This window comes from Schistocerca gregaria, chromosome 1 (assembly GCF_023897955.1).
Source record: "Schistocerca gregaria isolate iqSchGreg1 chromosome 1, iqSchGreg1.2, whole genome shotgun sequence".
Lineage (NCBI taxonomy): Eukaryota > Metazoa > Arthropoda > Insecta > Orthoptera > Acrididae > Schistocerca > Schistocerca gregaria.
The window spans coordinates 464070509-464083875 of NC_064920.1; the positions used below are offsets into that span (position 1 = coordinate 464070509).

Genomic DNA, 13367 nt, shown 5'->3' on the forward strand with positions numbered 1-13367 from the left:
CAACCTATCAGAATTCCGGAGATGGGAATTTGGCCTTCAATATATTCTCTCCTCCTGTTACCCACCAGGCCTAAACCTCCGCCAATTTTGTGTGTGTGTGTGTGTGTGTGTGTGTGTGTGTGTGTGTGTGTGTGTGTGTGTGTGTGTGTGTGTGTGTGTGTGTGTTATTAGAAATTATCAGTTCTTAGTGCAATTTGTAGATGACAATGATGAATATGTTCTGATTAATGATACTGACAGTGTCTGTTTTACCTGAACCAGCATCTGGCAGCAGTTACAAACTAATTTCTGCTTTTGTGTTTTTAAAGTAAAATGTGTGTTAAAGTAAATTATTTTTATTAATGTATTTAAAAAGAAGTTTTGTGTTAAATTATTAATCAACATCATATATGTGCATAATGTTTTGTTTATCTCTGTTTTTCATTCTGAGTCACAACACTTGCACTTTAACTCTTAGGTGTTTTTAGAAGCTCCTTGGTCAAGTGACTTCTTGTGTAAACAGTGTCTCTAGATTCAGAAATAAATCTCAGTATTTGAAAACCAAACTCACCACTTTTTATCAGCACCTGGTCTTTATTGAAAATAAGTTGTTGTCCCCCCCCCTCCCCCCCCCCCCCCCAACAAAATACAACAAGTTACGGGTCCCAGTCACTGCTTAAGTGTTTAAAAATGTGCGCAAAAAGTGACATTTACAGTTTTATTTTAACTCGTATTTGAGAATGTGTTTTTGGTTTTAGAGTTGAAATGAATTTGATAAAACAAATCAAGCCATTGAATAGTGAAACTGATTGCCCAATGTTGAAGAGAAAAATACGAGATCTAATTGACAATCATGAAGGAGCTTTAGATGTAATTGATAGCAAGGCAGTAAAACCTGAGCCACTGTCTGAAGATGCTAATGATGCAGCAATAAAGGATCATAAAGCCAAGTCAGATGATTACAAGCGCAGTTACAGACACTGTGTATCACAAGATCTTCGACAAAGAAGTGGCTCATGGAGCACGGGAGGCATTGAAGCAGAATTTCTAAGCATCATCAACGGACCAGCTGTTCAACATTTGTTCAGATTTCTTCGCATTTAATTGGACTAAAGGAGAAGACATCTCCACATACATACCAAATTTAACAAGTCTGTGGAATGAACTGAACCACGGACTTAAAACAAAGGGAGAAACTGTGCTACCTGATTTGATATTGGTATTTAAGGTTTTACATATTCTACCTGCAAGCTCTGATTCCTTTAAATCAAGTTGGATGTTATTACCGAAAGATAAGAAAATGTTTGATGAATTAAAGGAACAATTGTGCATGTTTCAGATAAATTTCACCAAGAGTAGTGACAAAATCGAACAAGAGGCATTAGTAGTCATATCAGGTGTACAAAATAAAATAAATACTAACAAACTCAAAGTTAAAGGAAAATGTAACTATTGCAAAGAACCGGGCCACTGGATCAAATATTGTAAGAAATGGATTGCCGATGGAAGACCAGCTAAAAATTCAACTGTGCAGAAAAACATGGACAAAACTGTAGTAACTAATGTAGCATTGTTTACTGTTTGTGGCAAGGCTTGTTCATTAGAAGTGGATGTAAAAAAATTGGTGGTTTGACAATGGTGCGACGAAACATATGACAAATAGTCCTGATTACTTTGTTAGCTCTGACGCATTCAACAATCCCTGCTGTATAAAGGCCACTGGACAGGAATCTCTAGAAGCAACAGGAAGAGGATCAATTCAGATTCTGTCAACAGTTGGCAGCAGATGTGAACAACTGACCCTTATTTCTGTTTTAGCTGCCCAAGATCATAACAAAAATAGTATATTTCAGTCAAGTACTACATATTACTCTTTGATAATTGGTGGTAGAGTGAGACTATGTGGAAATCGTAAAGTTGGTGGCATTTTATACAAAGCAGAAATCAAGCCCTTAGTGCCAGAGAAGGGTGCAACTGTGTATCTTTCTGTGGAAGATAGATTTGATGTACTTCAATTCTATCATGAGGGATGGGGTCATCAAGACATATTAAAAAAATCTTATAACATTGATGTTAAGGAAGGGGCACAGATTTATGAACCATGCAAATTTGAGAAAGCACATTGTCAACCATTTGGAACTAGAGAAAAGTCAACAAGGCCTGCTGAGTTGATATCGGCTGATCTGTGTGGCCCTTTACACGAGTTATTTCAGAAGAAACATTACCTTGTTCTGTTCAAAGACAATTACACCAAATTTTGCTATGGTTATTTTGCTGCAGAAAAACCAGAGTTGAGTAAAATTCTCAAAGAGTTTCCCTCATGTACAAAGGCATTGGGGTACTCTGTTAAAGAGATGCTGAGTGACAATGGCAAGGACTTTGACAACAAAGAGGTTAGATCCATCTTAAGTTCAAATTGTATAACACAGTGATTGACTGCTCCCTATACTCCTGAGCAAAACGGTATTTGTGAGTGGGATAATAGGACAGTTGTTGAGGTAGCCAGGAAACTTAAGTATTCAAATCCAGATATCACTTATCCAGAACAGATATGGGGTGAACTGGTTGACACAGCAATTTAGATCTTGAATAGGATAGGGAAGTCATCTGTAGAAGGTGTCAGTGCTTATGAGTTTTGAGAACAGAAAAAGCCTCGAACTAAACATCTTAGGATTATGGGATCAACATGTCATGTACACATTCCAAGTGAAAAACAAAGGAAAATGGACAAGAAACCTGTGAAAGGACATCTCATTGGTTATGATGTGATGAACACTTCAGGATTTGGATAAAGAAAGTAATTCAAAAGTACTGTCCACAGATGTGCAATTTGAAGAAAAACTGAGATGCTGTACCGAACAAGTTACACTACCATTTCAAGATGATGAAAAGCCCATTGCAGGCCCAAATTATATTAAAAATCAATGAGAGAGTGAAGAAAATACATACTTGAAGATAGTTTGGAGCATGAAACTAGTTCAGACACAGAATCTGACGGATGACATTCTGGAAACTTGCAAAGAGGAAATAGGAGTGAAGTTAAGAGACCGTTTATCATTAAAGTGACAAAAATACCTCAATGATTATGCAATGATAACAGAAGATTTCTTTGTCACAACTGAGGTTCCTGAAACCTATGAAGATGCACTTAGACATAAAGACAGCGTCAAATGGAAAGAAGCGATGGACAGAGAAATGAAATCTCTGATCGAAAATGAAACCTGGGAGCTTGAAGACTTACCGAAGGGTGCCAAGGCAGTACCATGTAAGTGGGTGTTTTGAGTGAAAATAAATGAATCGGGTCAGATCGAAAAATTTAAGGCTCGACTGGTTGCAAAGGGTTTCAGTCAATGAGAAGGTGTACATTAGTCAAACTTTTAGTCCAGTTGCAAAAATGACAATGATTCAGTCTAATCTGAGTATTTCTGCAACTAAAAGAAGGTATCTCTGACAGTTCGATGTGTCAACGGCCTTTCTGTACGGAAAATGTGAGGAAACCATTTATATAGCACAACCAACAGGTTATGGAGATGGTACCAACATGAAGATGGTACCAACAGAGTTTGCAGGTTGAAGAAAAGCCTGTATGGTTTTAAACAAGCACCAAGATGCTGGAACAAGCGATTCAGAGAATTTTTGGTCAGTCTAGATTTCAGAGTAAGCCAAGCAGATCCATGGTTGTACATTCAAAATAAAAATGGTGAAGAAGTTCTGGTAATTTTGTATGTTGGCGACTGGTTGGTAGCTGCCACTGATTCAAATTATCTGAGCATTTTCTTTCAACAATTGCAAAACAGGCTCAAGATCACAACGGCACCTGCAAACTATTATTTAGGTCTGCAAATTGAGCATGGCAAGGATGGCTGTATCAAGTTTCGCCAGAAGGAGTATGCACAACAAATTTTAAAATGTTTCAACTTTTCATAGAGTAAAGCAGTTTCTATCACAATATTGAAAGTTACAGATGTTTCAGTCAGGAAAAAATATAGATGGTAGGAAAGTCTTTTCCACATAGAGAAGCAGTTGGAGCAGTAATGTATCTGATGCTTGGTACAAGACCAGACCTAGCCTTCAGTGAAAGTGTTCTGTCAAGATCCCTCCAGAATCCCATCAAAGAAGACATGGCTCTGAGCACTACGCGACTTAACTTCTGAGATTATCAGTCTCAAAGAAGACATATTAAGAGTAAAAAGCACTTTCCGTTATGTATCAGGAAGGACAGAATATAGAATCAAGAGGAAAGAGCACAACTCTGGAATGCTGCAGTGATACAAATTTTAGAGGCTGCTCAAAAACAGGCAGATCAATATCTGGAGTAGTCATCAACTATGCAGGAAGGGCTATATCATGGATAAGTCTGCGACAAACCATGGTAGCAACATCTACAACTGAAGCTGAACTAGTTACCACAGATGAAGCAGTCGAGGAGATTATTTGACTAACTCATCTATTCAGAGAAACAACAAGACTATATGAAATTCCAAATCTCTGAATTGACAATTCAGCATTAGGCATACTGAAGTTGGCAGAGAATCCAGAATTTCAACACCGAACCAAACATATAGCCACCAAGCATTTCTTTATTAGTGAAAAACTTTATGAATGAAGAATTAGAGTTCATCAAATCCCATCTGAAGAGCATGTAGCGGACATCATGACCAAAGCTCTACCAAAGACATGTATGAAGATATTGTGTAATCAAATGAGACTGCTGTAAAACTCAGTTTTGTTTTGCGGGTTTGCCTGTTTGTTGATTTCTACGTAACAAGGGAAAGTGTTAAAGTAAATTCTTTTTATTAATACATATAAAAGAAGTTTTGTGTTAAATTACTAATCAACATCAAACATGAGCATAATGTTTTGTTTATCTCTGTTTTTTATTTTGAGTCACAACAGTTGCACTTTTACTCTTAGGTGTTTTTAGAAGCTCCTTGGTCAAGTGAATTCTTGTGTAAACAGTGCCTCTAGATTCAGAAATAAATCGAAGGATTTCAAAACCAAACTCACCACTTTTTGTCAGCACATGATCTTTACTGAGAATAAATAAAGTTGTTCTTTTCTAACAACAAAATACAATAGGGTTCTGAATATAACAAGTGTCTATAGCTCTGACTGGCGCTGCCGGTGGTAGTGGTCATGTGTGTGTTTATGCATGCTTCCTTGTGTGTGTGTGTGTGTGTATGTGTGTGTGTGTGTGTGTGTGTGTGTGTGTGTGTGTGTGTGTGTGTGTGTGTGTTCTCTGCTGAAGAAGCCTTCTGATTGTGACTGACTGCAACTCAACAGCTCATCTTTACCATAAGTAGCAGTCTGTCCTTTTCCTAATATTGCTCATTTAATAATGTTTGTTTCTGAAGTATGAGCTATATCATCTAAGTTTCATTTTGTTAGGTATGACACAACCCCACTCTCGTTCCAAAATATTAGCTAAATCTAGTAGCCATGTCTTTTACAACCAGCAAGCAGGTCAAGAAAAAACAGTGAAAACAGAAGCAGTAAGACAGAGGCAGATAGAACTGTCAAAAGAAGAATAGTGGAGTAACGCTGGCAGAAAACAGAAAAGTAAGAACAATGCAAAGGGGCTGCACGAAGGAAGTGTTATCAGCAAATGCAAGGGGGGGAAGAAAAAAAAAAAAACAGCGAGACACAAATATTCATAAAAATTTATCCCCAAGAATTGAGAAAAGCAGTCAGTAGAACTAAGAAAGCACTGCCAGTCACCCAATGAGTCACAGGCATTGGTGATACAGTAAATTTACTACAAATTGTCACAAAAAAAGACAGTTGTTGGTGAAACATCATGCAAGGAGAGATCTAATGTCATTGTGCACGATATCTGTGACACTGTCAAGTTGCTCGCGCTCTATCTATCTCTGTGATATTAGAAATTATCGCTTCTGATTAGTAGATGACAATGATGAATATGTTTTGGGTAATGATACTGACCTAGTGTGTTTTACATGAACCAGCATCTGGCAGGAGTGATGAACTGATTTATGCATTTGGGTTTCTAGCGTACAATGTGTGGTAAGATGTTGTTAAAAATGTACTGTAGCCCCATTTGATGCTTAATGTCAATTTATGAATGCAGCCTTATAGAGCAAGCTCTATGGCAATTAAATTTCTTATGGGCCAAGTGCAACGTATGTAACAGTCACATGCCTAAGGTACACTAGCATCTATAACAATACATAATAGTAGAAAAAATATAGAAATACTATCATTACCATGGAATCACAATCAAAGGTTCTGGGTACTAGTATTATAATATACACCAAACTTGGAACAAAACTTCAGATTTTCTCAAATGAACAAAATGAGTTTTCCCCTTTTTTTTCTGTCACATGATCAATGGATATAAACTAATTCATTAGATAAACAAAAATAAAATTGCAATTTGTCGTTAGGGGGTATCCTAACTGTGTTAACTGTTATAATTTCCTGTAAATTAAAAGGTCTGCGATATGTATTAAACAACAGGTACTAAAGCAAGTTTTAAGTGTCACATTCCTCAAAATTGCCAAATGCTCCTGTCTCTGAAGCATGCCCTTTCATTTGCCAATGAAGTATACTCTACTAGCAAATGAAAGCTTTTAATTTGTGTATTTTTTACATTCGAGAAAGAACTTTAAATTCGTTTTTCTTTTCAATACTGTACCTGCTGCCAATTTCTAAATTTAACATCTCTGGTTACAAATTAATATTACAACATAATATGCTATATCCAAACCTAATTTACAGGCCATTGTCGTCCCAACCATGCCTCCTCCAACAATAACAACGTCGTACACATTTTTGTTTCCTTTGATTTCGGTCACTGTGTGCATACACATGGAGGATAATGGGGCTGTTAAAAGGGCCCTCAACTTCAACGTCTTTGTTACAATCATTCCAGTCATTTTCCTTCGCAAAATCTAGATAACATTAACCTTAAAACTTTCTCTGCCCACTACACACTGCACAGTCCACAAACAAATTCGTGCGCTTGCCGGTAGTCTGGTTTCTGCTATGTTTACCAAACAAGTTCGTATCAAGATACGTTGTACAATGGTACCAACATATTCGACAGTTTAGGGATAATTGCATATTTTCTGTGCAGTTTGTTATACATTGTTCAGTAGTTGATTTTTTTATAGCAGATTGAAGCGCATATAATTATATAATTAATTATAATTGCAAATGATTCAATTTTTTCTCCAAGAATACATTTTTTTTTTTAAAAGGAAACAGGTGTTTCTTCAAAATATACGAACAGACGGGATTTCTATACCAGTTTTCTTTTTCAAGCAAGCAAACCAAAATAGATGGAATAATCTAAATATTATTTAAAATTTGCGAAGTGTTGATCTCGACGTAGATGCTGTTGTATGTTTTCAACACTGTTTCCAACGCTGTTTCCATGACAACTGTATACAAGGTAGGGGGTTGTAGCGCAATATTCGGACTTAAATGTGGATAGTGAGCAGGTAATCGAGTTTGCTTACGAAACGTTTCACTGTTGGCAGGATAAGTTCTAACGTCCAAGTCGGACTTTTCTGCTGAGATGTTTCTGGAGCCACATTATGTCGAACCATAGTGGATCTGTTTTCAATAATTCTTGTCTTAAAGTTCCATTGAACCCGTCCAACAGACAGCCATCCCCATTGTATGAAAGAGGAACTTTTGATACAGATAAATCTATCGAGGGAAAGATATACGTGCGAAGAAGACAAGGACATATGGGTATTGATGGTAAAGTCTCTAGGCCACAATCTTGGTCACCTTCTGCCGATTCTGGAAGAAATGCAAAGCTGCGAGAAGGGTCAACACCCCGCAGTGTGATGTTAGATGCCCGTAGTAGGGACTCATTTGACTCGTTTATGAACTTTTATGAAAACATTCCTGATTATGGAGAGTTAGGAAATCTACCAGATGGAGAATTTTATTTGAGACTACAAGCTTTAAAGGATAAACATATGTTGTACTGTAAATCATTGACTGCTGAAAATCCTTTGGAGAACAAACCTGCAGAGACAGAACCACGGAATGGAGAAACACAAGTTAATTCTGTAATAAGCAATACAAGTGGTTCAGTGCCTGGAGGTAGTGCAGCCCCCTATGCCGCAATGAAAGAATCCAGTATTGTTGATAATCCTAAAAAGAATGAACGAAAGAAACTTCAAAAGAAGTCACAAAGTAAAACAATTAGTCATGACTACATCAACTGGGAGAAATTAGCCGAAAACACACACTTAGTTTCTCCATCGTCAGTTATCTCCATAGATCATAAGAGTACACACAGAGCATCAGTGAACGACAGTAGTCTTTTGGATAGTGTAGATGCCACTGTTAACTTGCATCGAAAGGGAAGCAGGAGTGAACATCAATTAAATAGTTTCAAAAAAAAGGAGAAGAAAACCAATGGAGTGACTAATATGAAAAGAGAGATTCACTCTGCATTTTCAAATAAACACAATGAACCCTGTAAAAGCAATAGTTGCCCGACAAGTTCGTTGAGGGGAAATACATGGGATAATTTAAGTGCCAATGATTGTCTTACAAAATTGGATTATTTATTTTCTGATTCTGATAGTGAGTATGAAGAGCCACTTCTTCAGCGTAGTTTGCCGAGCAGCCCTATTTTAAAACATAACAGGCACACAACCAGAAAAGAGCCAAACATTACTGTACCAAAACCTTTCAAAATGACACTCAGGTTAGTAATAATATTAATTCTTTGATATGAACATTTTGTTAATAGCTAATGTAGTTTGAGCATATTATTCTCCTTGAAAGTGCAATATATCTCTAGTTATGTAACAATCTGTTGACTTAATTATCAAGTGTTCTGTGTACCTCACAGACCATTCTTCCTCAATCTGCTAATTTTAAACAATTTGCTTTGCTCCTTCATATAACCCACTAACTTTTCAGTTGGTGAATTACACTGCCATGGGTGCGACAACAGCATTACATTTTTCAACAATCAGAAACTGATATAACAAATCGTATAAATAGGAATAAATTAAAAACTGATTGACACTCGTATGAATAGTTGTTTTACCTTCTCTTTAGATCTGAAAATGAGAAGCTTAAAAGTGAGTTGTTAATCATCTTTAAGACCTTGACATGGGTGGTGCAGACTGTTACTCATCCATTTTCAAAAATGGCTAAGTTTCCTGCAAATTCATAATGTAAGATGAACCCATTGTATTTGATATCTGGAGTTTGGAGAATAGCAAGAAGTTGTACAAACTCAATGTAGTATACATCCTCCTCAACCGCTGTGAACAACTTCGCCGAGTTCCCTGCAGATGTTACACGCTTAAGCTGCATTACTTAATGTTCTTCAAGAGCTGCCTGTTTAGTTGCAGCATACGTGTATTTGGCTCATATCTGTCTTGCAGTTCAAAACTTCAACAACATAAATGTTCCTGGCAAGATCTGTTTGACAGCTACTTCTGCCCCTGTAACTTATTTAAGACTGTGTCTTTGAAATATGGTTGTTCATCACTTGTATCAAAATTTGTATAGATGAGAGAATGTAGATTGAGCGTGGGTTGAAAAACTTGATTTCAGTATTTGGATATTCTTGCCCTTTTCTTTTTTTACTGTCAAATCCATTTAATGTTTATACATGCTAACTGTTTTCCCTGTTGCTGGGTCTACAATAGGCTTGACAGACAAAGTAACTGCCTGAATTTTATCATCTGTGATAAAGTTTTGTATTTTGAGCAGATTATCATCAGTAAGTTTACAAGGTAATGTTTTTTTGTGCCCCAAGAAAATCTGCTTGCTACAATTTTGGCAGGCTTCTCCATATAAGTTTTTTTTCGGATTGCTGATTTTCTTTTTTGAGGGGCTGGAAGGAAGTACCTTCTTTACACAAGAAACAGCTTTACCAAGGGACTGAAGATATTTGTATGACCATATATGAGAAACACAGGTCTCCAAGTCATCATAAGTTGGTACAGATTTTAGTTTAAAGTTAAAAAAATAGTGGGATGCATATATCTTCATGTTTTCCCATATTGTTCTATCCTGTAATGTTTCTTTTCCTTTATAAGTGCTGTATTTGCTGGCATCTTTCTGCAACGCTGATTGAAGTTGTCTTTTCTGCTTTGCTGACATGATTTTTCCCATTTTCTTATTAAATAATAAGTCAATGTTAATGTAAACCATTAACGCACTTGTTATACCAACCAAAACAACTTAAAATGACACAAAGTGTTAAATGGTCGCTGTTTTAAGGACTACTAGATGTATTTGTTGGCTTTTCTCACTCCTAAACTAAAATCAACAGAATTGGCATAATTGCTGAGATACAGAGTAAACTTTTTCATGTTTTTTTGTCATAAGTGTGCCAATAAATACATAGTTGTTTTTGCAAATTAGCTACATGCTTAATATTCTATCTTTTGTTAAAGATTGAAGTTTGTCTGAAAGGTAATGGTCTGCTCTTGAAACTTAAAGAAAAGAATTGAGAAAAGCAATCAGCAGAACTAAGAAAGCACTGCCAGTCATCCAGTGACAGGCACAGGCATTGGTACTACAGTAAATTTACTACAAATTGTCACAAAAAAAAGAGAGAGTTGTTGGTGAAACACCATGCAAGGAGAGAGCTAATGTCATTGTGCATGATATCTGTGACACGATCAAGTTGCTCGCTCTCTCTCTCTCTCTCTCTCTCTCTCTCTCTCTCTCTCTCTCTCTCTCTCTCTCTGTGATATTAGAAATTATCAGTTCTGATTAGTAGATGACAATGATGAATATGTTTTGGGTAATGATACTGACCTAGTGTCTGTTTTACAAGTGCAACATACGTAACAGTCACATGCCTAAGGTACACTAGCATCTATAACAATATATAATAGAAGAAAAAATATAGAAATACTCTCATTACTATAGAATCACAATCAAAGGTTCTGGGACTAGTATAATATTATACACCAAACTTGGAACAAAACTTCAGATTTTCTCAAATTACCAAAATGAGTTTTTCCCTAGTTTTTTTCTGTCACATGATCAATGGATAAAAACTAATTCATTAGATACACAAAAATAAAATTGCCATTTGTCGTTAGGGGCTATCCTAATTGTGTTAACTGTTAATGGTACCAACAGAGTTTGCAGGTTGAAGAAAAGCCTGTATGGTTTAAAGCAAGCACCAAGATGCTGGAACAAGCGATTCCGAGAATTTTTGGTCAGTCTAGATTTCAGAGTAAGCCAAGCAGATCCATGGTTGTACATTCAAAATAAAAATGGTGAAGATGTTCTGGTAATTTTGTATGTTGACTACAGGTTGGTAGATTAGATTAGGTTAGATTAATACTTGTTCCATAGATCATGAATACGACACTTCGTAATGATGTGTAATGTGTCAGATTAATAAAAGATGTCTGTACAAGATATTACATTACACAAATTATTGCATGACACTAATGTTTAAGTTAGTTCCCCCCCCCCCCCCCCCCCTTAATTTATATCTAAAAATTCAGCCAGTGAGTAGGAGTTGTCATCTAGAAATTCTTTTAATTTATTTTTAAATGTTGGTTAACTATCTGTTAGGCTTTTGATGCTGTTTGGTAGGTGACCAAAGACTTTTGTGGCAGCATAATTTAACCCTTTCTGTGCCAAAGTCAGATTTAACCCTGCATAGTGAAGATCATCCTTTCTCATGGTGTTATAGCTTTGCACACTGCTATTACTTTTGAACTGGGTTGGATTATTAACAACAAATTTCATAAGTGAATATATATACTGTGAGGTTACTGTGAGGATCCCTAGAACCTTAAATAGATGTCTGCAGGATGACTGTGGGTGGGCTCCAGCAATTACTCTGATTACACGTTTTTGAGCAATGAATACTTTTCTACTCAACGATGAATTACCCCGGGTCAAGGGAGACTTATCATACGAAAAATAAGTAGTGATGCAAAACAAATTAAGGATTTATAATGTAATTCAATTGATAATAAAAGATATACTCAGCAAGTGGCAACAGGAGAAGACATGTATTTAAATTTGCAAGCTTTTGGTGCCAGTGGCTCTTTCTTCTGGCAGAAGGGTTGAAGTGAAAGCAAGAGGGGTGAAGGAAAAAGACTGGTGAGGTTTAGGAAATGGGGGAGAGTTCAAAAAAGTCGTGCAGAATCCCGGGTCAGAGTAGATTTATGGAATAAGCCTCAGCAGCCAGAGACTGTGGTCTTGTGCGTGTGTGTGTTGCATCTCCGTGAGTGTGTGTGTGTGTGTGTGTGTGTGTGTGTGTGTGTGTGTGTGTGTGTGTGTGTGTGTGTGTGTCAGTTGCATTTGCAGAAGAGAGAGAGAGAGAGAGAGAGAGAGAGTGTGTGTGTGTGTGTGTGTGTGTGTGTGTGTGTGTGTGTGTGTGTGCGTGTGTTGTTTTTTTTTTGTGCATATCTGCAACTCAACATCTCCACTGTAAAGTGAGTAGCAATCTACCCTTTTCCTAATGCTGCCATTATTCCATCCTGGATTGTACATTGTTTGATTTTTCTCTACTAATACCTTTTTGGTTTGTGCACTGCCTCTAAGTAGAAGTTGTTGATCCTGTTCTCAAGAAAATCCCATTTATGCTCAGCCATTCTGTCAAAATACTTAATATCTTTCCAATTATTGCATAGTTCTTCCTTCTTTAAACGTTTTTGGATGTCTATAACAACATTTTGTCATGTTCCATTTTTAATTGCCACTATGGGAGTGATTTTACGGCTTACAGCCACTTTTTGATTTCTATATACTGTGACGTAATTATGATTTTCAGAACTCTTTATTTCCTTTCTTATTACTCTCTAGCTTGCAGTTTACTCGTGCTTCAGCATAGTCACTGCAGTTGAAGTTTTTTCTCATGTCTGCCTCACCTAATTTGCTATTAGGTTAGGAATTTAAGCTGGAAGGGTACAGGAACAATAGCACAATATATTGAAATCACCTTTCAGCTCGCTGTTCTTATGAGCTGTGGTTGCTTTTGTTGGTTAACTTCGTTTCTAAAGGCAGAAATCTTGATGCTGAAAACTCTCAAGTCTAAACTATATCTTGACTCTGTGAAGCAAGGGAGAGAATTTCTTCATAAAATGACATAAATTGTCTCAAATTTACAAATACATCAGTATTTACATATCAGAACTTAAAGACTGAATAATTTCTTCAACTGTCCTCATGAAGTTACCATTTATTGCCATGACCCTTAAAATGCTCTGGAGCACTGCATGTCTCCTTGAAGGGAACTACTTCTGTGGAACAACTGCTGATCCAGCAACTGTTGTAAAGTAGGAACCAGCTGCAGAGTCACCCTGTCTTTCAGGAACTCAGCGTCCAGCAACCCAAATACATTCACATACAAGCAAATTCTCACATAATATTCTTATTTGTATTTATTAACTACCTAAAAAAAATTC

At 36.7% G+C, this 13367-nt stretch overlaps 2 protein-coding genes across 2 annotated transcripts in view; one reads left to right on the forward strand and one right to left on the reverse strand.

The window, feature by feature from the left end:
• Positions 1-6980, reverse strand: part of LOC126352722 (ubiquinone biosynthesis monooxygenase COQ6, mitochondrial) — a 77831-nt gene extending 70851 nt beyond the window's left edge. Inside the window, exon 1 of the mRNA XM_050002709.1 lies at positions 6707-6980. Within this exon, the coding sequence (XP_049858666.1) occupies positions 6707-6875 (169 nt within the window). The 5' untranslated portion in view covers positions 6876-6980. The remainder of the gene's footprint in view (positions 1-6706) is intronic.
• Positions 6981-7385: 405 nt separating this feature from the next.
• LOC126352649 (protein FAM161B-like) overlaps positions 7386-13367 on the forward strand; it is a 175823-nt gene continuing 169841 nt past the window's right edge. The window contains exon 1 of the mRNA XM_050002701.1: positions 7386-8671. Within this exon, the coding sequence (XP_049858658.1) occupies positions 7539-8671 (1133 nt within the window). The 5' untranslated portion in view covers positions 7386-7538. The remainder of the gene's footprint in view (positions 8672-13367) is intronic.